General features: G+C 51.9%; 3 protein-coding genes across 4 annotated transcripts in view; all 3 read right to left on the bottom strand.

The window, feature by feature from the left end:
- The window catches only part of LOC139678766 (protocadherin gamma-A4-like), a 245389-nt gene extending 239388 nt beyond the window's left edge, over positions 1-6001 (bottom strand). The window contains exons 1-2 of one of the 2 annotated variants that reach the window (XM_071569874.1): positions 3406-6001; positions 2407-2485 (exon numbers count right to left, since the gene is read on the bottom strand). In XM_071569874.1, the coding sequence (XP_071425975.1) occupies positions 2480-2485; positions 3406-5847 (2448 nt within the window). In that variant the 5' untranslated portion in view covers positions 5848-6001 and the 3' untranslated portion in view covers positions 2407-2479. Of the gene's footprint in view, positions 1-2406; positions 2486-3405 lie in introns of those variants that run through there. The other variant, XM_071569866.1, reaches the window with a different exon arrangement.
- A 1847-nt stretch (positions 6002-7848) lies between these two features.
- LOC139679150 (protocadherin gamma-A4-like) lies at positions 7849-15057 on the bottom strand. Its single transcript, XM_071570580.1, has 3 exons — positions 13253-15057; positions 12610-12856; positions 7849-10371 (listed from the first exon to the last, which is right to left on the bottom strand). Exons 1-3 carry the CDS (start codon positions 15055-15057, stop codon positions 7849-7851), a joined length of 4575 nt encoding a protein of 1524 aa, XP_071426681.1.
- Positions 15058-18994: 3937 nt separating this feature from the next.
- Positions 18995-22870, bottom strand: LOC139678768 (protocadherin beta-15-like). Its single transcript, XM_071569884.1, has one exon. It carries the CDS (start codon positions 22689-22691, stop codon positions 20256-20258), a length of 2436 nt encoding a protein of 811 aa, XP_071425985.1. The 5' UTR covers positions 22692-22870; the 3' UTR covers positions 18995-20255.

Genomic DNA, 22870 nt, shown 5'->3' on the forward strand with positions numbered 1-22870 from the left:
GGAAATTAACATGGACCTTGTACCAGGCATCAAATCAAATCATTGGCCAGCCAAAACCACATTGACTCACCTGTTTTACTGGTTCAAAATCAGCCTGTCACCCTCCCTGGTCTGCATTCACAGCCTTTAGTTGAACTATGGACAACATTCAACTGCTTATCATGTATCAGCCACATGTTTGTTTCATTCAATGACATTTTATGGAAACACAGGTATATCAAAGTTTTTTGTTTTTATATTGGGTTTGAGTGGCAAAGTTTTGGTAGCAGGGGGACCACAGGGATGGCTGCTGTGAGAAGATGCCAGAAGTTAACCTCATGTATGACAGAGATGGTTTCATTTGGCTCCAAGATAAACCCACCACTGAATCAGTCAGCACTGGTGAGAGTACCAACAGTACCTCTGCGGTGACATATTTAGAAAGGAATGAGATCTGCTGCACAACATCAGCCAGGAGAGATGAGTGAGGATATGCAAGAGAAACACCTGTGCAGATACCACGGTCAGTGAAGAAGGAGGTGCTCCAGGTGCCAGAGCAGATATTCCCCTGCAGCCACTGGTGAAGAAGATGATGATGCAGGTTATCTCCCTGCAGCACATGTTGATCCATGGTAGAGCAGATATCCACCCTGCTTTTCATGGAGGACCTCATGCTGAAGCAAGTGGATGTGCCCTGAAGAAATCTGTGACCTTGTGGAGAGATCACTTGTAGAAGGTTCTTGGAAGAACAAGTGTCCCTGTGAAGGAAGCCCAAACTGAAGCAGGTCTGCTGACAGGAGCTGTGACCCCTGAGGGTCATCCATGCTACAGCAGTAGTTCTTAAGGGACTGCACCCTGTGGAAAAGACCCCTTTTGGAGCAGTTTATAGAGATCTTCACACTATGGAAAGGATTCAGACAGAGAATTTAATAAAGGGTTGTCTCCCATATGTAGGAACTTATATTGGAGCAGTGGAAGAGTACGAGGAGGAAGGAGTGGTCCTGATGAACTGATACCCACCCCATTTCCAGTAGCCCTGCACCTCTTGAGGGAAGGAGGTAGAAAATTGTGGCTGAAGTTGAGCCTGGAAAGAAAAGAAGTGTGGAGGGAAGGTGCTTTTAAGATTTGTTTTTATTTCTCATTATCCTCTTCTGATTTGGCCAGTAATAAATTAAGCTAATTTTATTGTTTGTCCTTGTCCAACCCTGACTTTCAATTGGCAATAGATTAATTTCCCCAAGTCAAGTCCATTTTCCCTCTGACAGTAATTGCTGCATGATCTCCCCATCTGGATTCATCAGGCTTTAATTGTATTTTCTCTCCCCTGTCCAGCAGCTTGCTGGGCACCAAGTAGCTCTCCAAAGGCAACCATCACATCTTGGCATCTGCCAGTCTTCAAGATATGGATAGAAACTACTCCCCCAGCCTGATAATCTGTCAGTCTTTTACTATATTAATATTTCAAGAACTGTCACCTACAATGAGTCCCAAATTCAGAAATGAACGAAGTAACAAGACAATGACAGAAAACCTGAAAAACTGTAAAAATCACAACTTAACATTTCAGATTGTGTCAGGTGTAATAGGTACACAAAAAAATAGCTACGTGCTAGTAACTACACACAAGACTCTCACAGGACATCACACCACTGACTATAGCCATAGCTCCTCAAAGGAATTCATTTGGATAATTAAAAAAAAAAAAAAGGAAGTTGCACTGAACCACATCTGTGGTCCTCATCTAAAAATTGGGGGAAATTGAACTTTTAAGCCTTACTTTTAGCCATTTCAAACTATAACACAGTGAAATCTTGCACCTGCCCTGTCTTTCTACGTTCAGAACTCTTGACCTGGCACAAATATCATGCAGCAAAAGAGTTAGGTGCATTCCAAGAGGTGCATTCCAAGAGGTTTATCAGCTCATCCCATACAATTTGAAGAAACATAAAAGGATCTAAAGGATCCATAAGCAATATGGAGCTCAGGGACAGTTCCAGTCATTAAAGTATCAGCAGAAAGACAGAATCATCCTTTTTCAGCACAAGGGCAACCTGGGAAATACATTACACTACCAAATAAATGCAAAGTTTGTATCTATGCTAAATATCCACCATTCATAAGAATCATGATGCAACAGGAAAACAGATTAACATGCATCTAGGTCTGCCAAATTCTGAGAACTGTAATATCAGAAACAAGATACCTTCAGGCTCATGTTTGCAGCACAGCAACAAACATACAGAACTGACAAAACACTTGTATCCTTTCCACTAGTACCTCATCACACACAGGACCTCTGAGACACTCCTGAAACCCGTGACAGATTGCATCATTTTCATTAATCTTCATTACTTACAGATAGACTCTATAGAAAGAAATTTGAACAGACAACTTCTCCTTACCTTGGATAATATTTGACTTTTCACCATGTGCATGAGACAAGCAAGAGCATTTCTTCCAGTGACCTTTTAAGGACCAAAATGTCTAAAGGTCTTTCTCTTCACAGCTGTAAACATGAAAAGCACATACTGCACAGCAGAGCAAATGGAATGTGTATAATCTTCTACATGTCATAAAAAAAAATTCCTTGAGCTCATCACAATGAGGAAGACAAGAATTTAAAACAAGAGTTATGGAACAGATCACAGCATACATTCTTAATAAAGGCAGTTTAGGCAGATACATAATTCAGGTATTTAGTGGGGAAAGAGTAAACAGTCATCTCTTCTCTTCTCAAAGGCCCCATTATGGTATTTGTCATCAGTACAGAACCATGCTGCTAGTGAAAAACAAACAACACCCCCGCCCCAAAGCCTAACAAAATCAACTAACCAACCAAAACCTAAACTAGAAAATCAACCTACAAACACACAGCAGGACCTTCCAAAGGCTTCCAATACAACTGAAGTAAAGTCATCTAGAAAAATATCTCTTCTGTGGCTCGCAATGGTCCCTCATGCACAAGGCCCAGGGCTCCGATCTCCAGCCATTCACAACTTGAATGGTACTCTTTGACCCTTATAATTGGCAACCACATGTATTCCAAAGGATGGCTACGGAAATAAACCACCGAAAAACCGAACTCTTCAGAAAGGGGAAATGTATTTCTCTGCAAGGTGCAACACCAAAGAAATTATAAAGTAGATGTACCTCTTCTGTTATGTTTGTATCGACTCAAGCGCTACTCCCAGTAAGAGAAACAGGACTGAATACTAAGAAGCCTGACCTCTTCATCATTCCAGACCAGCCTGAGCAATGAATGGACAATATAGCCCCATAAGAACAGGAGGCAAGAGCAAAGAAGGCTCCGTGTGCAGGTCTGCGTCTCGTCTTATCTACGTGCAAGAAGAATGCTGAAGAAAAGACAAAAAAAAAAGCAGACTACTAAGAAAGAAAAAGAAGGAAAGTGGGCTCCGAGGAACTCACCGGGGGAACGGCGGGTTCCTTGGTGCGGCTACTGGCAGGGTCCTCCTCCCCGAGCAGCGGCGCGGGCTTGTCTGGCAGCGGCCGGGCCGGGAGGGTGTCGCAGTAGCTGCCGCCCGAAAAGCGGAGGTGGCTCTTGCGCGAGTCGGCCGTGAGAGACACCTCGTGCGAGTAGGAGTGCAGGAAGGCGCGGACGCCGTCGATGCCCACGAAGTGCGTGGCTGGAACGCCGCGCAAGGCCCCGCTGGTGTCGGCCAGCAGCTGCGAGCGGCGCCAGCGCCTGAGGCGCAGCGCCAGCAGCAGCAGCAGGAAGGCGAGGAAGAGGCAGGAGACGGCGGCCACGGCCAGCACGAGCCAGCGCGTCAGGCTGGCGGCCGGCTCGCCCGGCGCCGCCGCGTCGGCCGAGCTGCCCAGCTCGGCCAACAGCTCAGCCACGCTGTCGGCCAGCAGCACGGTGAGCGTGGCCGTGGCCGACAGCGCCGGCCGGCCGTGGTCCTTGACCAGCACCACCAGGCTGTGGCGCGCCGCGTCGCGGGCGAGCGGGAAGCGCGCCGTGCGCACCTCGCCGCTGTGCAGCCCCAGGCGGAAGAGCCCCGGCTCCGTGGCCTTGGCCAGCTCGTAGGACAGCCAGGCGTTCTGCCCCGCGTCCGCGTCCACCGCCACCACCTTGGCCACCAGCGCACCGGGCTCGGACGAGCGCGGCGCCAGCTCCACGCCCGCCCAGCCCGCACCCGCCGGCGGAGGAGGAGGCGGGTAGAGCACCTGCGGCGCGTTGTCGTTCTCGTCCACGATCAGCAGCCGCACCGACACGTTGCTGCTCAGCGCCGGCGAGCCGCCGTCCTCCGCCCGCACCCACAGCTCCACCTCGCGCACCTCCTCGTAGTCGAAGGAGCGCAGCGCGTACAGCGCGCCCGTCTCCGCCTGCACCGACACGTACGACGACAGCGGCAAGCCCCGCACCCACCCCTCCGACAGCCGGTAGCGCACGCGCGCGTTCTGCCCCCAGTCCGCGTCCGTCGCCCGCACCGTCAGCACCAGCGCACCCGCCGCGTTGTTCTCGGCCAGACGCGCGCTGTAGCGCTCCTGCGTGAACACCGGTGCGTTGTCGTTCACGTCCAGCACTCGCAGTGCCAGCACGGTGCTGCTCTGCAGGGACGGCGATCCTCCGTCGGCTGCCCAGATCGTCAGGTTGTACTCCGACACCTGCTCCCGGTCCAGCTCTCTCGCTGTCACCACATGGTAGTAGTGCTCAAAGGACTTCTCTAGGCGGAACGGGACAGTCCCGTTCAGCGAGCATCGCACTTCCCCGTTGGACCCCGAGTCACGGTCCTGCAGGTGCAGTAAGGCCACTACCGTCCCCGACGGGGCATCCTCCGATATCTCGCTCAGGGCCGACCGCATGGAAATCTTAGGCTCGTTATCGTTCACATCTGTCACGGTGATGACGACTTTTGCCGTGTCAGAGAGCTCTCCACCATCCCGTGCCTGCACCTCCAGTTCATGGGAGGGTATTTCCTCGAAATCCAAGTCGTTCTTAACAGTTATTTCTCCTGTCTCAGAGTTCAGGTGAAATAGTTCAGAAGCCCGGTCTGAAATTTTATGGAAACTGTATTTCATGTCCCCATTCAGACCCTCATCCTCGTCCGTGGCCATGACGATGACGAGCACGGAGCCCACAGGCACGTCCTCCGGCACACGCACCATGTACTCTGACTGGCTGAACACGGGCGTGTTGTCATTGGCGTCTAGCACCGTCACGCGGATCCGCACCGTGCCTGTCCGTGCCGGATCGCCTCCATCACTCGCCCTCAGCACCAGCTCGTGAACTGCTGCCTCCTCCCTATCCAGCGCCTTCGTCAGCACCAGCTCGGGACGCTGATCCCCGCCGGGACCCGCCTGCACAGCCAGGGAGAAGTGTTCGTCGCCACTCAGTTCATAGCTTTGCAGGGAATTCCTTCCCAAGTCCGGGTCGTGAGCCTCGGCCAGGGGAAACCGCGAGCCTGGGACTGTTGTCTCGCTCAATCTCAGTTCTTTTTCTGCCTCTCGGAAGCTGGGTGCGTTGTCGTTAATGTCCGTGATTTCCACTTGGATTCCGTAAACCTTCATTTCCCCCTCCACTACCAATTCACAGCGCACCACGCATTTCTCCACCAGCCGGCACAGCTGCTCTCTGTCAATCCTTTCGGCTGTCACTAAATATCCCGTCTTCCCATGTAGGGCAAAATGTTGCGTCGTACTTTCGGTGACAACACGGACACCGTGGTCTTGGAGCGCCAGCAGCTGCAGCCCCAGGTCCTTGGCCACGTCACCCACGAACGAACCCTTGGGCATCTCCTCGGACACCGAGTAGCGCAGCTGCCCACACGCCGCCTCCCACGCCGCCAGCAGGACGCCCCACAGCAGGACTCGCTGCCGCCGACCCCAGCGTCTCCCCGCCGTGCACATCTCGGCCGAGGAACCTCCAGCACCGCCACTCCGTCGGGAGCTCCCCGCTGCCGCTCACCGATCGAGCTCACGGTACAGGTTCGGTTCGGCGCTCCCAGCCGCTGCCGCCGGGCTCTCCGTCTCGCTTCAGCACAGTTCCACACCGCGGGGACTGTTGCAGGTCTCCCGGCCGCCGACACAGACACCGAGAGACCGATCGAGCCGGGCCGCAGCGGGCGGGGCTGCAGCTTTCCGGTCTTACTCTCGCTCCTCTCGGTCAACAGCGGCGCTCGCAGCCTCCTCTCGGCACTGCATGTGCAATTCATATGTAATACAGTTCTACGACTGCGTACGGAATATTAAGCATCTTAACGCAGTAGTTCGAAAGCAAAACTTTCATCACAAATAATTCTTGAAGTCATGATTAAATAACTGAAGATAGTAAAAGAAAACGGGCTCTCATGTACACCATCAGACACGTACCCCCACCCACTGGAGAACCAGAAACATCAAGCTTATTTAGTCCGGTGTCAGAAACTTTGATTTTGAATACTTTAGTTCGTACTGAACTAAATCAACTACTCCAATGCCATTGACTGATACCGAGGCCTTTAAAGCCAGAAGAAAATTATGTCAGCCCAGCGAAACTGAGACTCAAACGACACCAACCCCGTAGAATTTCGGAGGAGATGGATTGCTGACACACCTGCCAGGAGCTCCAGGCTTTATTCTAGAAGACCTTCCTGAGGCCACAGCACAGCAGGAGACTCCTCTCCTGCTGGAAATTCATTCTCTCACAGCCCTCTGTTTCAGGCCGTCATCCAGTTGATCATTCCCTTATGACTGTACCTATTACTACCCAGGAGGCCGAAAAGCATCTGTAGTGAACCTGAGTAGTTTATGCATATTTACACACCTATCACGTCATTCTGTAGACCTACGAAGAGGTTTTTATTTTTACAGAAATCAAGGTATAAAGGATTTATGCTTGTTAATCCTTCTAATTCTTTATATTCAGGTAGCTACTACACATTTTCAACGAAGCGCTTTAGAAGAATGGGAAAATAGAAGTACAGCTGCACACCTTAAACTGAGGTATTCCTTGATAAATGTGTAAATATGCATTATTCAGATGTCTAAATTGTCATTTGGTGAACCTTCTACACATTTCATGCAGATTTTTTGGTCTTGTGGGCTTATGCTTTTAAACAGACAGATGTAAGTATTACTAAAAAAACCCCCAAACAAAAAAAATGGAGCAAGGAGAATGAATTCTCTATATAAAGAACAAGCACCTTTCTTTTTGTAAAGAGGATATGAACAGAAAACAGGATTTGATATACAAACTAGATTTTTTTTTCTTTTAAGACGCCATTCTTCATCATACAACAGTGCATGAAAGAAATACCATGAACGGAGAAAAAAAACCGGCGGGAAATACCAACCAGGATGGAAAAAGAAAGTTACCAAAAGTTATTACGTTCCACTACTGCAACTATACCTGCTGTTTCTGCAGCATCATTCCGGCAAAAGATGAGTGACACTCTTTTTTCACTGTGGAGGGAGAACCTATCACTTTTCCATTCATGAAACACTGGAACTCCTTTGTTAGTCCAATACTGGAAAAGCATTTACGAAAGGCTTTGCATCGAGATATCAATGAGGTTCAAGAATATATTTTCAGGACCAAATGACCATTTAGGAAAAATCTCGCACAGACAACATCAGTACCACTTCCCGACTTCCTTCATGAGGAAACAGCGGATCTCCTGCACAGTAACGATTCGCTTTCACAGTTACTAAGAAATACCATTTTAGTCAATGCAAGGGATGTGGAAAAAAACGTCTATGGTAAAGCAAGTGCTGTGACCACCAATAACCAAGCGCCACTCCTAACTGCCCTGCTTATGGAGAAAGGAATCACACTGTTCCTTCATTCCATCTCTGAGACATGAAACAGCACTGTCCACCTCCACGACCCGGGGAACCTCAGGGGGAAAAAGGGAAAAGGTTCGGAAACACTCAAGGAGAAAAGCCTGAGGGCACGAACTTACAGACCTGAGGTGCGTCCGGGTCGACGGGCGGCTCTCCCTCCACCGCGGTGCTATTCAGGCTCGGCTTCTCACATGGCTCCCCGCCAAGAAGCTCCTCCGCGGACACGATGGGCAGTGGCGGCGGCGGCCAAGCGGCTTCGGGCATGGGTCGAGGCGGCGCCGCCACGCACAGGTTGTAGGAGTAGGGCAAGGTGCCCTCGCAGAAGTCGGCCGGGAAGGCGGCGCCGGCCACGGAGAAGCGTTGCGCGCCCAGGCAGCGCAGCACGGAGGGCGGCCCGGCCCGGCGCAGCCGCGCCAGCACGGCCAGCGCCACGCTGAGCAGGAAGAGCGCCGAGAGCAGCGCCAGCGCCAGCACCAGGTAGAACTGCAGCTCGGCCGGCGCGTCGGCGCCCGCCGGCCGCTCGCTCAGCTCCGGCAGCGCCTCGTGCAAGCTGTCGGCCAGCACCACGTGCAGCGTGGCCGTGGCCGACAGCGCCGGCTGCCCGTGGTCCTTGACGAGCGCCACGAGCCGCTGCTTGGCCGCGTCCCTGTCGGACACGGCCCGCGCCGTGCGCACCTCGCCGCTGTGCAGTCCCAGGCGGAAGAGCGCCGGCTCCGACGCCTGCAGCAGCTCGTAGGACAGCCAGGCGTTGCGCCCCGCGTCCGCGTCCACCGCCACCACCTTGGCCACCAGATAGCCGGCCTCGGCCGACCGCGGCACCACCTCGAAAGGACCCGCCGCCGGTGCCCCTCCCGCTCCCGCCGCCGTCCCCGTGTCCGGCGTCGGCCACAGCACGCGCGGCGCGTTGTCATTTTGGTCGAGCACGAAGACGCGCACCGTGGCCGTGGAGCTGCGCGCCGGCGCCCCGCCGTCCTGCGCCCGCACGGCCACCGAGAACTCGCGGCACTGCTCGTAGTCGAAGGAGCGCTGCGCGTACACGGCGCCGCTCCGCGCCTCCACCGACACGAGCGGCGCCGCGCCCGCCGCACCCGCGCTGCCGCCCGCCAGCCAGTAGCTCACGCGCCCGTTGGTCCCCGCGTCCAAGTCCCGCGCGCTCACGCGCAGCACCAGCGCGCCCGCCGCGTTGTTCTCCGGCACGTACGCGCTGTACTCCGCCTCCTCGAACACGGGCGCATTGTCGTTCACGTCCGACACCTCCAGCACCAGCTCCGTGCTGCTCGACAGCGCCGGGCTGCCCCGGTCCCTTGCAGTGATGGTGATATTATAAGTGGACTCTTTTTCTCTGTCCAGGGCACTGGCTATTATTAGTTTATAGGTGTTCTCTGAGGACTTTTCTAATCTGAACGGGAAATTTCCGTCCATGTTACAACTCACTTCTCCGTTTTCTCCCGAATCTCTGTCACGGACATTAATCACAGCTACAACGGTGCTGGGGACTGAGTCTTCGGGTATTGGGTTCAAGATAGGCAGAAGGGAAATTTTTGGCGCATTGTCGTTTACGTCCAGAATGTCTATGTGCACTTTGGCGTGGGAAGTGAGCCCGCCCCCATCCTTGCCTTCAACACTCACTTCATAATATTTCCTTTCTTCATAATCTAATGGGCCTGTAATCTTCACATTCCCTGTTCTGGAATCCAGATCAAAGAGCTGGCGAACACTGTCTGCAATGTCACTGAAAGAGTATGCAATTTCTGCATTTGTACCTTCGTCATTGTCAGTAGCTTTCACCTGAAAAGCTAAGGAGCCCTGTGGCAGGTTTTCCATCAGTTGGACCTTGTAGATCTCTTTGGTGAATACTGGTGGGTTGTCATTTGCATCAGTTACGTTGATCTTAATCTGTGCTGTCCCGGATCGGACTGGATCCCCTCCATCCACTGCCGTCAGTATCAAATGGTGATTTCTCTGTTTTTCTCTATCTAAGATTTTCTCCAGTACCAGTTCCGCGTGTTTCATCCCATCAGGACTCTCCCTCACTAAGAGGGAGAAGAATGGGTTCGGGGTGAGTTCGTAGTTCTGTAAAGAATTTGTCCCAATGTCGGGGTCTCTGCCACTGCCCAGTGGAAACCTGGTCCCAGGAGGCGTCGACTCGATCATTTCTATGGTAAGAAATTCTTTGTCAAATCGTGGTGCATTGTCATTGATATCCTGGATAGTAACGCTCACATGAAATATGTCGAAAGGGTTTTCCATTACCGCCTCCAAGCTGAGGACACAGGGTGACACGGAGCCGCAAATGCCCTCTCGATCTATCCTGTCGTTTACCCGCAGATTTGTATTACCTTCCCCGAGAATGAAGTATTGCTTTTCATCACCAGCGACTATCCGCAGCTTGCGCGTCGGCAGCTCCTCCGGACTGAGGCCCAGGTCCCGCGCCAGCGGCCCCACCAGCGAGCCTCTGGCCAGCTCCTCGGGGATGGCGTAGCGGATCCGCTCCGCCGCCGCCCGGCCCCACAGCAGAAGGAGCATTGCCAGCAACTCTACCCGCCCGGCGGCTGCCCATCCCTGGGCTGCCCGTCTGACCTCCATCCTCGGCTTTGCTGAAGCGGATGATTTTTAATCAGGCTTTCCAGGCAGCTGAATCGGTATCGGAGAGAAATAAATATATGAAATCCCTGTTCCCGGTCGGAGGACGGCCCGAGACGAGCAGTTCCTGGTTTTCTCTGTGCTCTGCGCTGTGCCGAGTAGCAGTGAGCGGGCGCCGGGGAGGAGCCGACGGCGGAGCTGCTTCACCGCCCTGGCCAACAGCGACACCCTGAGTCCGTGTCTGAGAACCGCAGCGTCCGAAAGAAAGAACAGCCTGAAGGTCCTGCTCTGCAAAAGTCCTTAAATCATGACGAATTGCAAAATAAACAGGCAGTCAGTACTGCGGAACAGAAGGTTCTGTCAGGGCTGAAACGGTGGATTTAGGAATTCCCATTGCCTGAATTCCTTACACTTGCAAGTCTTCTGCAGGCCAAATGCTTCTCTGCGACTTAAAGGCTGTGGGGCAGGACTTCTCTCCCGCTGTGATCTTACTGATTTCTGGGGCGGAGCGAGGGGTATCCCCGCTACCATCTCCTCACTGCCGTGAGAGATAAGGTAGGACAGAGCTAAAGGAGAAGCACTGCTGGTGGGTAGTGAGGTCGTTTCTGATAGCTGAGAAATCCCCAGCTAGCACTGTTTTCCCACTTTGAACTGTGGTCGCTGATGGACAAACAATGGCGGGAATCCCGGCAACAGAAAATCGCAGCAGTCACACCAGACATCCCATCGCTTTCAACATTCGAAGGGCAGCATCATCTTATGAGTACCATACAACCCAACCCCGAGTTTCTTTAGCCTTTCTACCAAAACCCACGTTCTGGTCTGCTAAACCGGCCAACACCGTAGCTGGTCTCCAACTTTAGGAATGTATTACGGGAAATGTTGATAGCGGCTACCATTCCTTAAACAACCAAGAGAAAACCTACAAATCCCTGACGAAAAGCTTCTGTATCTCACCTATAGATTAGAACCTCGTTCTCTTACAGTAGAAAAAAGCCAAACACACAGATAAAAAAACCCCAACACTAACAACTCCTGAGGGAAGGCTGTTTCATCACAGCTTATGTGGAAGACAAGGAGATATTAGAAAACTCTCCACACTGCCAACTCGGTGGAGTTGCTCTTACACATACACCAGCGCCGACTCTCTGTAGATGCCAATGCTAAAGACCTTATCAGCAAGGTATCGCTAGAGAATGTTTTCCTGCTAACTTTGGCAGTTCACGCAGTGAAAGATAATTCTTTTTCCTCCAGCTGCATCTGTACACAACTCACAGTAACAAAATATTATCCTATCAGAAGAGGAAAAGGAAGTGGATTTGAATTTGTAGTGTTTCAGAAGCCAAGAGTTAGCAAGGCTGTGAACATCTCTATACAAGGTCGAGAGATGGATGTGTTCATTTGCCTGGGAGCAGGGGAACTTGACTGGAAACTATCACCGCCAATACACTGTCTACTCTATGGAGATAATCATGTGTTACAACACATACACACGTATTCATGCATCTTCACGCACTCAGGTACCCTCCAAATCGTTGTTTTCAAGGTTCACTCACATTCAGAAATTAGTTTCATTATCAATATATACTGATGAACCATACTTTGTTTTAAAATATCTTTTAGGAAATACACTCTATTTCTACGACTGTGCCTGTACAGTAATTGACAAATACATTTGTATTGAATCCAAAGGCTAAGTCATGAAGCCCGGCAGGGGGTAAAAACCTCGATATGTTATCAAAGGAATTCTTCACCATCTAATACGAATATGTTTGTAGAATTTAGAATGTGCTTAAATGGAATTGATTAATTCGTTTGTTGAAGGCAAATTATGAAGAAACCTGCGACTTCGAAAGTTTTGGCTTTCCAGCTCAAAAGTTGCCCAACTCTACCAGAATTTCCGAGATGGTACAAGAATTGCAATGGAATTCTAGAAACTGGGTACTAGCAAGTATTTCAACAAATTCAAAGAAGTGCCAGAAGAAGACAGAGAAAATGAGTTTTCCTTTTGATGTTGAACATGCAACGGAACCTTCCAGCCTTAGGGAAAGTTAGATAAAATGAGGTTTGGCAGGCGGTAGCGAACAGGGCACATAAAACACACACAGCAGATTCAAGAACATGTTCAGAGGGTGACATTCAAGGGCTGGTAACCATCCAAAAACATGATTTCTCAGACTGTGAACCCTGCACTGTGAAAAGCCTGTGGCTGTGCTAAGAATGCTAAAGACGGTGACCACAGAATAAAGACAAAAATTAACGTACCTGAAAGGATGCTTGACCCCCGGTCTCGGCAACTTGATTTTCTGAAGGAACAAGATCTTCTGAAGCCGGATGATCCGAAGCTGTTGCTCGGGCCGGGAGGGTGTCGCAGTAGCTGCCGCCCGAGAAGCGGAGGTGGCTCTTACGCGAGTCAGCCGTGAGAGACACCTCGTGCGAGTAGGAGTGCAGGAAGGCGCGGACGCCGTCGATGCCCACGAAGTGCGTGGCCGGCACGCCGCGCAAGGCCCCGCTGGTGTCGGCCAGCAGCTGCGAGCGGCGCCAGCGCCTGAGGCGCAGAGCCAGCAGCAACAGCAGGAAGGCGAGGAAGAGGCAGGAGACGGCGGCCACGGCCAGCACGAGCCAGCGCGTCAGGCTGGCGGCCGGCTCGCCGGACGCCGCCGCGTCGGCTGAGCTGCCCAGCTCGGCCAGCAGCTCGGCCACGCTGTCGGCCAGCAGCACGGTGAGCGTGGCCGTGGCCGACAGCGCCGGCCGGCCGTGGTCCTTGACCAGCACCACCAGGCTGTGACGCGCCGCGTCGCGGGCGAGCGGGAAGCGCGCCGTGCGCACCTCGCCGCTGTGCAGCCCCAGGCGGAAGAGCCCCGGCTCCGTGGCCTTGGCCAGCTCGTAGGACAGCCAGGCGTTCTGCCCCGCGTCCGCGTCCACCGCCACCACCTTGGCCACCAGCGCGCCGGGCTCGGACGAGCGCGGCGCCAGCTCCACGCCCGCCCAGCCCGCACCCGCCGGCGGAGGAGGAGGCGGGTAGAGCACCTGCGGCGCGTTGTCGTTCTCGTCCACGATCAGCAGCCGCACCGACACGTTGCTGCTCAGCGCCGGCGAGCCGCCGTCCTCCGCCCGCACCCACAGCTCCACCTCGCGCACCTCCTCGTAGTCGAAGGAGCGCAGCGCGTACAGCGCGCCCGTCTCCGCCTGCACCGACACGTACGACGATAGCGGCAAGCCCCGCACCCGCCCCTCCGACAGCCGGTAGCGCACGCGAGCGTTCTGCCCCCAGTCCGCGTCCGTCGCCCGCACCCTCAGCACCAGCGCGCCCGCCGCGTTGTTCTCGGCCAGCCGCGCGCTGTAGCGCTCCTGCGTGAACACCGGTGCGTTGTCGTTCACGTCCAGTACCCGAAGCGCCAGCACGGCGCTGCTCTGCAAGGATGGCGACCCTCCATCGGCCGCCCGCACTGTCAGGTTGTACTCCGACACCTTCTCCCGATCCAGAAGCTCTGCAGTCACCACGCGGTAGTAATTATCGAATGACTTCTGTAGATGGAACGGGAGGCTTTCTGTGATGCTGCACTGAACGTCACCATTCGCCCCAGAGTCCCTGTCTTTGACACTGAAAATTGCGATTACTGTCCCCAGTGGTGTATCTTCTGGAACTGGACTGAACACGGACATAATTACAATTTCGGGCACATAGTTGTTCACATCAACAACCTGGATAAGTACCTTGCTGTGCGAAGAGAGTCCACCTGCATCCCGAGCTTGCACAACCAATTCGTAAAACTCGTGTTCTTCAAAATTCAATTTCTCTGTTATCTCAATTTCCCCACTCTCAGGATCCAGCTTAAAAGTCTTGTCGAACTTCTCTGGGATTTTAAAGAACGAATATTTCACCTCAGCATTTGACCCTTCATCTCTGTCAGTCGCTGTCACCTGTAACACCCTACTTCCCACGGCCATGTCTTCTCTCACGGTCACCTTATACACAGACTGAGTAAATTCTGGAGCATTGTCATTACCATCTAACACAATGATTTGGATTGTTGTCGATCCCGATCTCATGGGACTCCCGCTATCTGTGGCTGTTAGGATCAAATTATGAACAGCCTGTTGCTCCCGATCCAAAGATTTCACCAATACTAATTCCGGATATTTCACACCATCATCTCCGTTATTCACGTCCAAGTTGAAATAGCTGCTCTCGCTACATTCATAATCCTGTAAAGAGTTCATTCCTATGTCTGGATCGTGAGCTTTCTCTAACGGGAAACGTGCACCTGGTGCAGTATACTCGCTGATTTCTAAGACACTGCTTCTTCCTGGGAAACTGGGAGAATTATCATTAATGTCTACTATTTCTACCTCCCCTTTGTAAATGTTCATTGGATGTTTTACAAGAATTTCAAAATTTAGAACACATTTAGCAACAGCTGCGCATATCTCCTCTCTGTCCACCTGCTCCATCATAGTTAAGTGGCCGTTCCGCAAGTCCAAAAAAAAGTACCGTGTGGTACCTGCATCAAAAACGTGGGCCTCGCGGTGGCGGAGCTCCGGCAGCTGCAGACCCAGGTCTTTGGCCACGTCACCCACGAACGAGCCTTTGGGCATCTCCTCGGGCACCGAGTAGCGCAGCTGCCCCCACGCCGCCTTCCACGCCGCCAGCAGGACACCCCACAGCAGGACTCGCTGCCGCCGACCCCAGCGCCTCCCCGCCGCGCACATCTCGGCCGCGGCCCCTCCGGCACCGCAACACCGCGGGCAGTTCCCACCGCCGCCCGCCGATCTGGTACCCGCTTCGGCTCCCGCTTCTGCTTCGATTCCTCCTCCGGCTCACCGATTCAGGCCGCTACCGCCGACCCCTCCTCCCCCGCACCGCAGAGGTGATCGCAATCCGACGTCTGCCGAGCTGGACACTGAACGAGCGGCAAGCGATCCTGTCCGCAGCGGGCGGGGCTGCAGCTCTGCGATCTTTCTCTCGCTCCTCTCGGTCAACAGCGGCGCCCGCAGCCTCCTCCCGGCTCTGCAGGCACCGAGTGCTGCCGAGCGAGGCTTGCTCTGCCTCGCCCACGGGCGGCTCGCAGGGACGGAACATTCTTCACGGAGACATTGATTCCAGGACAGCGGGGACCTTCTGTCTTGGCTTTTCTCCAGCCGACCTCTTCTTTGAGAAGCGGATCAAAACTCACAAGCAGGCAGAGGCGTCCCGTGGTTGTGTTATTTCTACCGCACGGGAAAATGCTTTTGTAATAGTGATACAATACAGATATCAAACTCTCTTAATATTCAGAAGTAGTCATACTCCATTAGTTCAAAAGCACAGTCTCCCTTGATAATTGCCCAGTTTTGCGATAGACATGCTTGAATGCCTTTTTTTTCTTACCTTTTCTGCCAGTAGGGCTTAATACTGGAACATCTTCAGCCACCTTAGATTTACAAAGCCAGTGCAATAGACCAGGAAGCAACAGACTTTTCTTTGTTCAGATGCTTCGGGTGGTCTCAAACCTGATCTTCTTTTACAGTGGGAGGGACTTGGGTTCTCCAGTCCCTGCCTTGACCTCCATACATTTGATAGATGTGGAAAGATCATTGCCAGGGATGGCTGAAGCAAAAATGCGGCTGAGTACATCAGCCTTCTCCTCATCTATTGTTGCCAACTTGCCAGTTGTGTTCCTTACGGGAGATTCATGGGGTTTTCACCTTGTTTTTCTGTTTGACATACCTGTAGAAACTCTTTTTGCTATTCTTTGTATCCCTTGTCAAGTTCAGCTCTAGCTGTGGCTTGCATTCATGATGCTATGCCTAAAAAACTAGGCAACATCCCTATACTCTTTCCAGGACACTTGTCCCTGCTTCCACTGCCTGTGCATTTCTATCTTGCTACTGAGTTTGACCAGCACGTCTTCCCTTTACCCTGCTGATCTTTTCCCTTCTTTTCCCGATTTCTTATGCATGGGTTCAAGAACTCTTGCACTGTGTGAAAAGCATCCTTAACATCTTTCAGCTCTGTTCTGCTCCCTTGGCCTTCAGGGCACTTTCCCAGGGAGCCCCATTAAGTAAATTCTGAATAGCCACAAGTTTGCTTTCCTAAAATTCAGGGTTCTGACTTCACTCTTTGCCTGACCTGCATCCGTCAAGAAAGACTGTGAACTCCAACAGGTGCATGATCGTGGCAGCTCAGGCTGCCTCTAATCTTGATGTCTCTGATTATCTCACTTGTGTTGGTGACCAACAGGTCCAGAAAAGCATTCCCATTACCTGGCCTGAGAACTTAGTCCTTTCTAAAGGGCGCCTCTGGTTTTTGTTCAGCCCTTTCAAGATGTGAAAGTGCCTCACACTGTAAGGGTAAAAACTGTAACAAACTATTTATTTATGAATTGACATTCGTAGCCTCAAGCTGGAATGACCCAAGACCCAGCAGTTTACCTACAAAGAGTGATGGTCCCAAGTGATCTCAGTAAGAGAGACACACCAACTCTCTTCTATAGCTCACACTACTGAAAGAGATCAGCACAGATTATCCTACATCCCTATAGATGTGAAGAACACTTACTACAAGTAACTCCACACAGGACTCTGTAGCTGGTAGCCCATGGCTTGGACAAGTGTACCCTCTCCTGGATTAAGAGCTGGCTGGAGGGCTGGGGCCAGAGAGTGCTGGTGAATGGAGCTGCATCCAGCTGGCGGCCAGTCACTAGTGGTGTTCCCCAGGGGTCTGTGTTGAGTCCAGTCCTGTTTAAAGTCTTTATTGATGATTCAGATGAGGGGATTGAGTCCATCATCAGCAAATTTGATGATGACACAAGTTGGGAGGGAGTGTCGACCTGCTGGAAGGCAGGAGGGCTCTGCAGAGGGATCTGGATAGACTTGAGAGATGGGCTGATTCCAATGGGATGAGGTTCAATAAGGCCAAGTGCAGATCCTGCCCTTTGGCCACAACAACCCCCTGCAGTGCTACAGACTGGGGACAGAGTGGCTGGAGAGCAGCCAGGCAGAAAGGGACCTGGGGGTACTAATTGACAGGAAGCTCAACATGAGCCAACAGTGTGCCCAGGTGGCCAGGAAGGCCAATGAGATCCTGGCCTGGATCAAAAATAGTGTGGCCAGCAGGCCCAGGGCAGTGACCCTTCCCCTGTACTCTGCCTTGGGGAGGCCACACATTGAGTACTGTGTTCAGTTCTGGGCCCCTCAGTTCAGGAAAGATATTGAGGTGCTGGAGCGGGTCCAGAGCAGAGCAACAAGGCTGGTGAAGGAACTGGAGCACAAGTTCTATGGGGAGAGGCTGAGGGAGCTGGGAGTGTTTAGCCTGGAGAAGAGGAGGCTCAGAGGTGACCTCAGCACTGTCTAGAACTACCTGAAGGGAAGTTCTAGCCAGGTGGTTGTTGGTCTCTTCTCCCAGGCACTCAGCAATAGGACAAGGGAGCACAGGCTTAAGCTCTGCCAGGGGAAATTGAAGTTGGATATCAGAAATAAATTCTTTCCAGAGAGAGTAATCAGGCACTGGAATGGGCTGCCCAGAGATGTGGTGGATTCACCATCCTTGTAAATTTTTAAACGCAGATTGGACATGGCACTGAGTGTCATGATCTAGTAAATGGACTGGAATTGGACCAAGGGTTGGACTCGATGATCATGGAGATCTTTTCCAACCCAATCGATTCTGTGATTCTGTGTTTCTGTGACTCCAGCCACACAGAGCATGCCATGCAGACCCCAGTCATAGAAGAGTGTCCCTGTTTCAGTTATTCAAAACATTACAAGACTTTAATGCAGTAAAGCAGTTTTATTAATAATTTTTAGTGTTCCAGTAAAAGAAATCTGCATGCAGACTTCTTGCTCACAGGTGGATTTCTCCGCAGGACCAAGTGGGACCTGCCTGCAGGTTCTTTGATTACCATGAGATGAATTTAACCTTTCACCAAAGGATTTGTGGAGCAGAACACAGCACAGCAGAGGCCTGTGCCTTCCCAGTTTGATTGGATTATGGGTCACTTCATCCTTGATGTACATCAGTCTTCTGTCAGCATCACTACACCATTCTATCCTCAGGACTTACCTGTTCATCCGGGCCTTGTGGAGGTAGTCCTGCTGTAGTCCTCTGTATTTCCTGATAGCAAGGCATCGCCCTGGCTGCAGTTTTTACTCACCAAAGTTGAACTCCAGGTGCTCCCATAAAATAGTTCCCAAGAGAATATGCATTCTATCTTTGTGGTATCCTTTTCCAAAATTCTTACACCTTTAGTGTTACAAACACTATATGCTCTGACACCTCACAGTTGCCATTTGCAGATGGAGCTGTCAGGAGGGTTGGAAATGGCACTGCCCTATATCACTGCTTTGCATGGGCTTTTGCAAACCCAGAACCTCTATTACGGATGGGGCCATTTTCCCCTGCCCTGCATATTTCTGGGCTCCAACTCAACAAGAAGGTCAGTGCTCAGAAGAGCCATAGAGGCCTGATAGCAATTCCTTCCTCCCCACAGTTTTTCTGAATGCTGTAGCAGCTGCATCTCCCAACTGGAGAAACATATCTACTCAACATTACCTCAGGGAAGGAAAATTACGGAAAAAACCCACCTGGTCTTTTGAAAAACCTTGAGAGTTCTTTCCCAGAAGGAACATCTCTACAAAGACTGTCTCAACACAAGGCATTCTGGCTGTTCTCTTTATTTCATTTTACAGTCAAGGGTATCCCAGTTACAATGTTACAGTTTATAACTTTAGCACAACGCAGTGTGAGGCTTTCTGAATATTCTGTGCATCCCAGATATTCAAACAATCCAGTCTTATACATTGCATGACAGTCTTTCTTAAGTAGAATAGGAAAAACAATGCTCAAATACAGTTCAGAGAGTAGAAGAAGAAATGGCAAAAAGGAGAATGCAAATGCTCTTAGACAAGCTCAAAAAATCACATGGGAACAGATTTCCACTCCCATCAAGAAGCCTCCAGATTCAGAAACAAAAATGAGGACACCAAATTCAATGACCGTTTTACCATTTCATCTTCATTCTACATTCAGAAAATGGTCTTTGAAGGACATGTGGAGTTTTCATGCAATTCATCCAAAGAAAATGAATATGCATTCACAACTCTGTACAGTCATAGTCTAGTCCAACACATTTCATGCTTTTGTATTTCTGCATTTTCAAGGTGATCCCAAGGAGAAAAACTACCAACCCCAGTTTTATAGGGCAAAGGATGATTTACTTATGCATTTTGCTGCAATGCTATGCCCTGGAGAAGATGAGAATGCTGTACTTGAAAGGTCAAAATAACCTTCTTGCCAGGTGTGCTGGAATTGCCTGCCCTGCAATATCTGCATGGGAAGAACTCCCTGCTTCACCAGGCAGCACTAGTGCAGAATATGCGGACACACAGTGGCTGTATTGACTGACACAGGGGGAAGAAAGCAAAGTCCTCAGAGCCCAGGCATCTCAGAGACATCTAGAATCCAGGAAAGAAAAAGACTCATGATCACCCAACATTGTGACAATACTTAAAAGATCCTTGATTTACTGAACTGGAAGAGGGGTTTTAGTGCATTTCAGCGAGGATCAGATTTGTCTCCTCTATAGTTTCATGGTGTTACAACGAAGGATAAAAGGTCCACTGTCTTGTCTGAGAGCAAGAGGAATAGGAGCTTAGCTGTGACTGCTAACATCATTTTAAAGAACTCCCAGAAATGCCTGTAACAGAGCTGAAACCTATTATTGTCTGAGTGAGAAAACCTTAGACCCTTTTGTTTGGTTGGCTAATTTCTGGAATGAGAGACAACTTTTATTCTGATTAGGAATTCATGGGAAATTGGTTATGCCACTTTTAAACAGAGATTCACTATAGAGGAACCATTGCCACAGGCTCCAGCCTGGATCATTACCTACGACAAGGCATGAAATCTGTCTGTGCAGACGCTGTGCTATTTAAAGGAAAGATGGTTGAACTGCTCCGCAGAGACTTCCTGCATCGTTTGATGCCGTGTCCTGTGTGGTGACAGGCACACAAGGGAAAACCTGTTCATCACTGGAAGTCCCGCCAATGGCACAGGGCTGTGGTGGCAGGCTGGGGAGGATGGGCTTGAGGAACTTGAACTCGCTGTTACCCGAGCCCGTCGTGAGGCTGATCTCGTAGCAATAGCCGTGGGGCAGGGTCCCTGCAGCAGCTGCATCGGCCAGGCTGCTCGGAAAGTTGTCGGCACCATAAAGCATGTGCCCACCCTTCAGCTCCTTTCTCCTGCACACCTTGCGAGTGATGAAGGCCACTGTGGAGATGAGGAAGAGCAGGGAGACAAAGACCAAGGAAATGATTAAATAGGTTGTCAGGGAGTTGCCCTCATCCTCTGTGGCCGGGCTGCTGTGTGGTTGGCGCATGTCTGAGAAATCCTTGAGCAGCAGTGCATTCAGTGCTGCGGTGGCTGACAGTGGTGGCTGCCCGTTGTCTCTCACCAGCACAATGAGCTTCTGCTTGACGGTGTCTCTGTCTGTCACTGGCCTCCTCAGCCTCACTTCCCCACTTTGGGCACCCACTGCAAACAGTCCAGGGTCGGTGGCCCTCAGCAGGTGGTAGGAGAGCCATGAGTTCTGTCCCGAGTCGGCATCGACAGCTACCACTTTGGTGATGAGATAACCCGCCTCAGCTGCCATGGGCACCAGCTCACTGGAGGCTGGGCTGCTGTCCTGGGCTGGGTACAGCACCACCGGTGCATTGTCATTCTCGTCCACCACCACAAGGCGGACGGTGACATTGGCTGTGAGGGGAGGAGACCCTCCGTCAGAGGCGCTCACTACGACCTCGGTCTGCCTCATCTTCTCGTAGTCCAGAGGCCTCAGCACAAAGACATGCCCGTTCTCAGAGTTCACAGAGATGCAGGAGCACGGAGGCTGCTCTGTCGGTTGGACTGTGGACAGGGAATAGGTCACCTTGGCATTGAGACCCACATCAGCATCTGCAGCACTGACGGCTCCAACAAGCACGGTGGGCACATTGTTCTCACGCACATACGTGGTGTAGGACGTTTGGTTGAAGACTGGGGCATTGTCATTGATATCCGAGATATCCACGGTGAAGGTGTGGGTTGTTGTGAGAGGAGGGGACCCTGCATCTGCTGCTGTCACAGTGAGGATGTACTGAGCCGTCTCCTCCCGGTCCAGTGCACTCACAGTCACCAGCTCATAGTAATTCTTATAGGCTGGCCTCAAGGAGAAGAAGAGCTGATCTTCGAGGGCACAGGAGATCTTCCCATTGGCACCAGCATCCCTGTCCCTGACAGAAAAGAGGGCAACCACCGTCCCGGGCAGTGAGTTCTCAGGGAGGGGACTGCTGAAGGAACTGACCACCAGCTCTGGTGCATTGTCATTCACATCCAACACCTCCACCAACACTTTGCAAATTGCTGAAAGTCCACCACCATCTGTGGCCCTCACACTGAGCTCGTGAGTGTCTGCTGTCTCAAAGTCCAGAGGCTTTGTGAGTTTAATTTCCCCACTCTGGGGGTCAATTGAGAATGATGACTCGGTCTGACGCACTGTTTGGCTGAATTGATACGAGATGTCGCCATTAACTCCTGCATCCCGATCTGTTGCCAACACAGTTAAAACTACAGAGCCTTTCGATAAGTTTTCCAAAACCTTCCCTATGTACTCCTCCTGTGTGAAGACGGGAGCATTGTCATTTACATCCAAAACGATAATATGGACTTGAGTGGTTCCACTTCTGGGTGGAGAGCCCCCATCCGCAGCAATGACACTGAAATTCAGCTCTGCCTGCTCCTCTCTGTCTAGAGGCTTTTGCAAAACCAATTCAACATATTTCTTGCCTGTAATCCGACTACCATAGGAGACACTAAAGTACTCGTTCTCGGTAGCAGTGCTGTATAGCTGGATGCTGTTGTTGCCAATATCAAGGTCCTGAGCCGCCTCTAGAGGGAATCGAGAGCCCGGCTCGCTCGTCTCCAGAATCTTAAAAGTGACTCCTTCCGCGGGAAAGACGGGCGAATGGTCATTGATGTCCTCCAGGGCCACCTCGACACGAAAAAATTGCAGCGGGTTGGCCAGCAGCAGCTCGAACGGGAGCATGCAGATCCCGGACTGCCCACACAGCTCCTCCCGGTCCAGCCTGTCGGCCACGACGAGACGGCCGGTGGCGCGGTCTAAGCGAAAATGCTGGCGGCCGTCCTCCGAGACCAGGCGAGCGCGGCGAGCCGAGAGCTGCGCCGGCGTCAGCCCCGCGTCCTGCGCCAGATTGCCAACCAGGGAGCCGCTGTCCGCCTCCTCGGCTAGGGAGTAGAGGATGGGCTCGGAGCGAGCGTGGGGCAGGGAGAGGAAAGCAGAGAGACAAAGCACTTGCCTTGCGATCGCCATGGCCCGGAGGTATCAGCAGTGGCGGCGGCTGCCAGGCTCCTTCTCGCAGATCTCTCACGTAATCCCCCGCGGAAAGGGAGTGCCTTCCCTCCCTTGTCAGCTGGTATGGCGGGCAGACCGGCGTGTAGCTGTAATACCCCAGGAACAGATCGCAGGGAGCAGCGCTCGCTGCCGCTGCC

This window comes from Pithys albifrons, chromosome 15 (assembly GCF_047495875.1).
Source record: "Pithys albifrons albifrons isolate INPA30051 chromosome 15, PitAlb_v1, whole genome shotgun sequence".
Classification (NCBI taxonomy): Eukaryota; Metazoa; Chordata; class Aves; order Passeriformes; family Thamnophilidae; genus Pithys; species Pithys albifrons.

What these genes read in the sequence shown, in the direction of transcription:
- LOC139679150 (XM_071570580.1), bottom strand. Translation starts at nt 15,057, where the DNA reads ATGTGCGCGGCGGGGAGGCGCTGGGGTCGGCGGCAGCGAGTCCTGCTG. An exon ending in GCGGTGGACGCGGACGCGGG is followed by an intron (nt 12,857 to 13,252) that starts GCAGAACGCCTG and finishes GGCCGACACCAG; the next exon opens with CGGGGCCTTGCGCGGCGTGC. An exon ending in GGGGTCAAGCATCCTTTCAG is followed by an intron (nt 10,372 to 12,609) that starts GTACGTTAATTT and finishes CCTGATTAAAAA; the next exon opens with TCATCCGCTTCAGCAAAGCC.
- LOC139678768 (XM_071569884.1), bottom strand. Translation starts at nt 22,691, where the DNA reads ATGGCGATCGCAAGGCAAGTGCTTTGTCTCTCTGCTTTCCTCTCCCTG.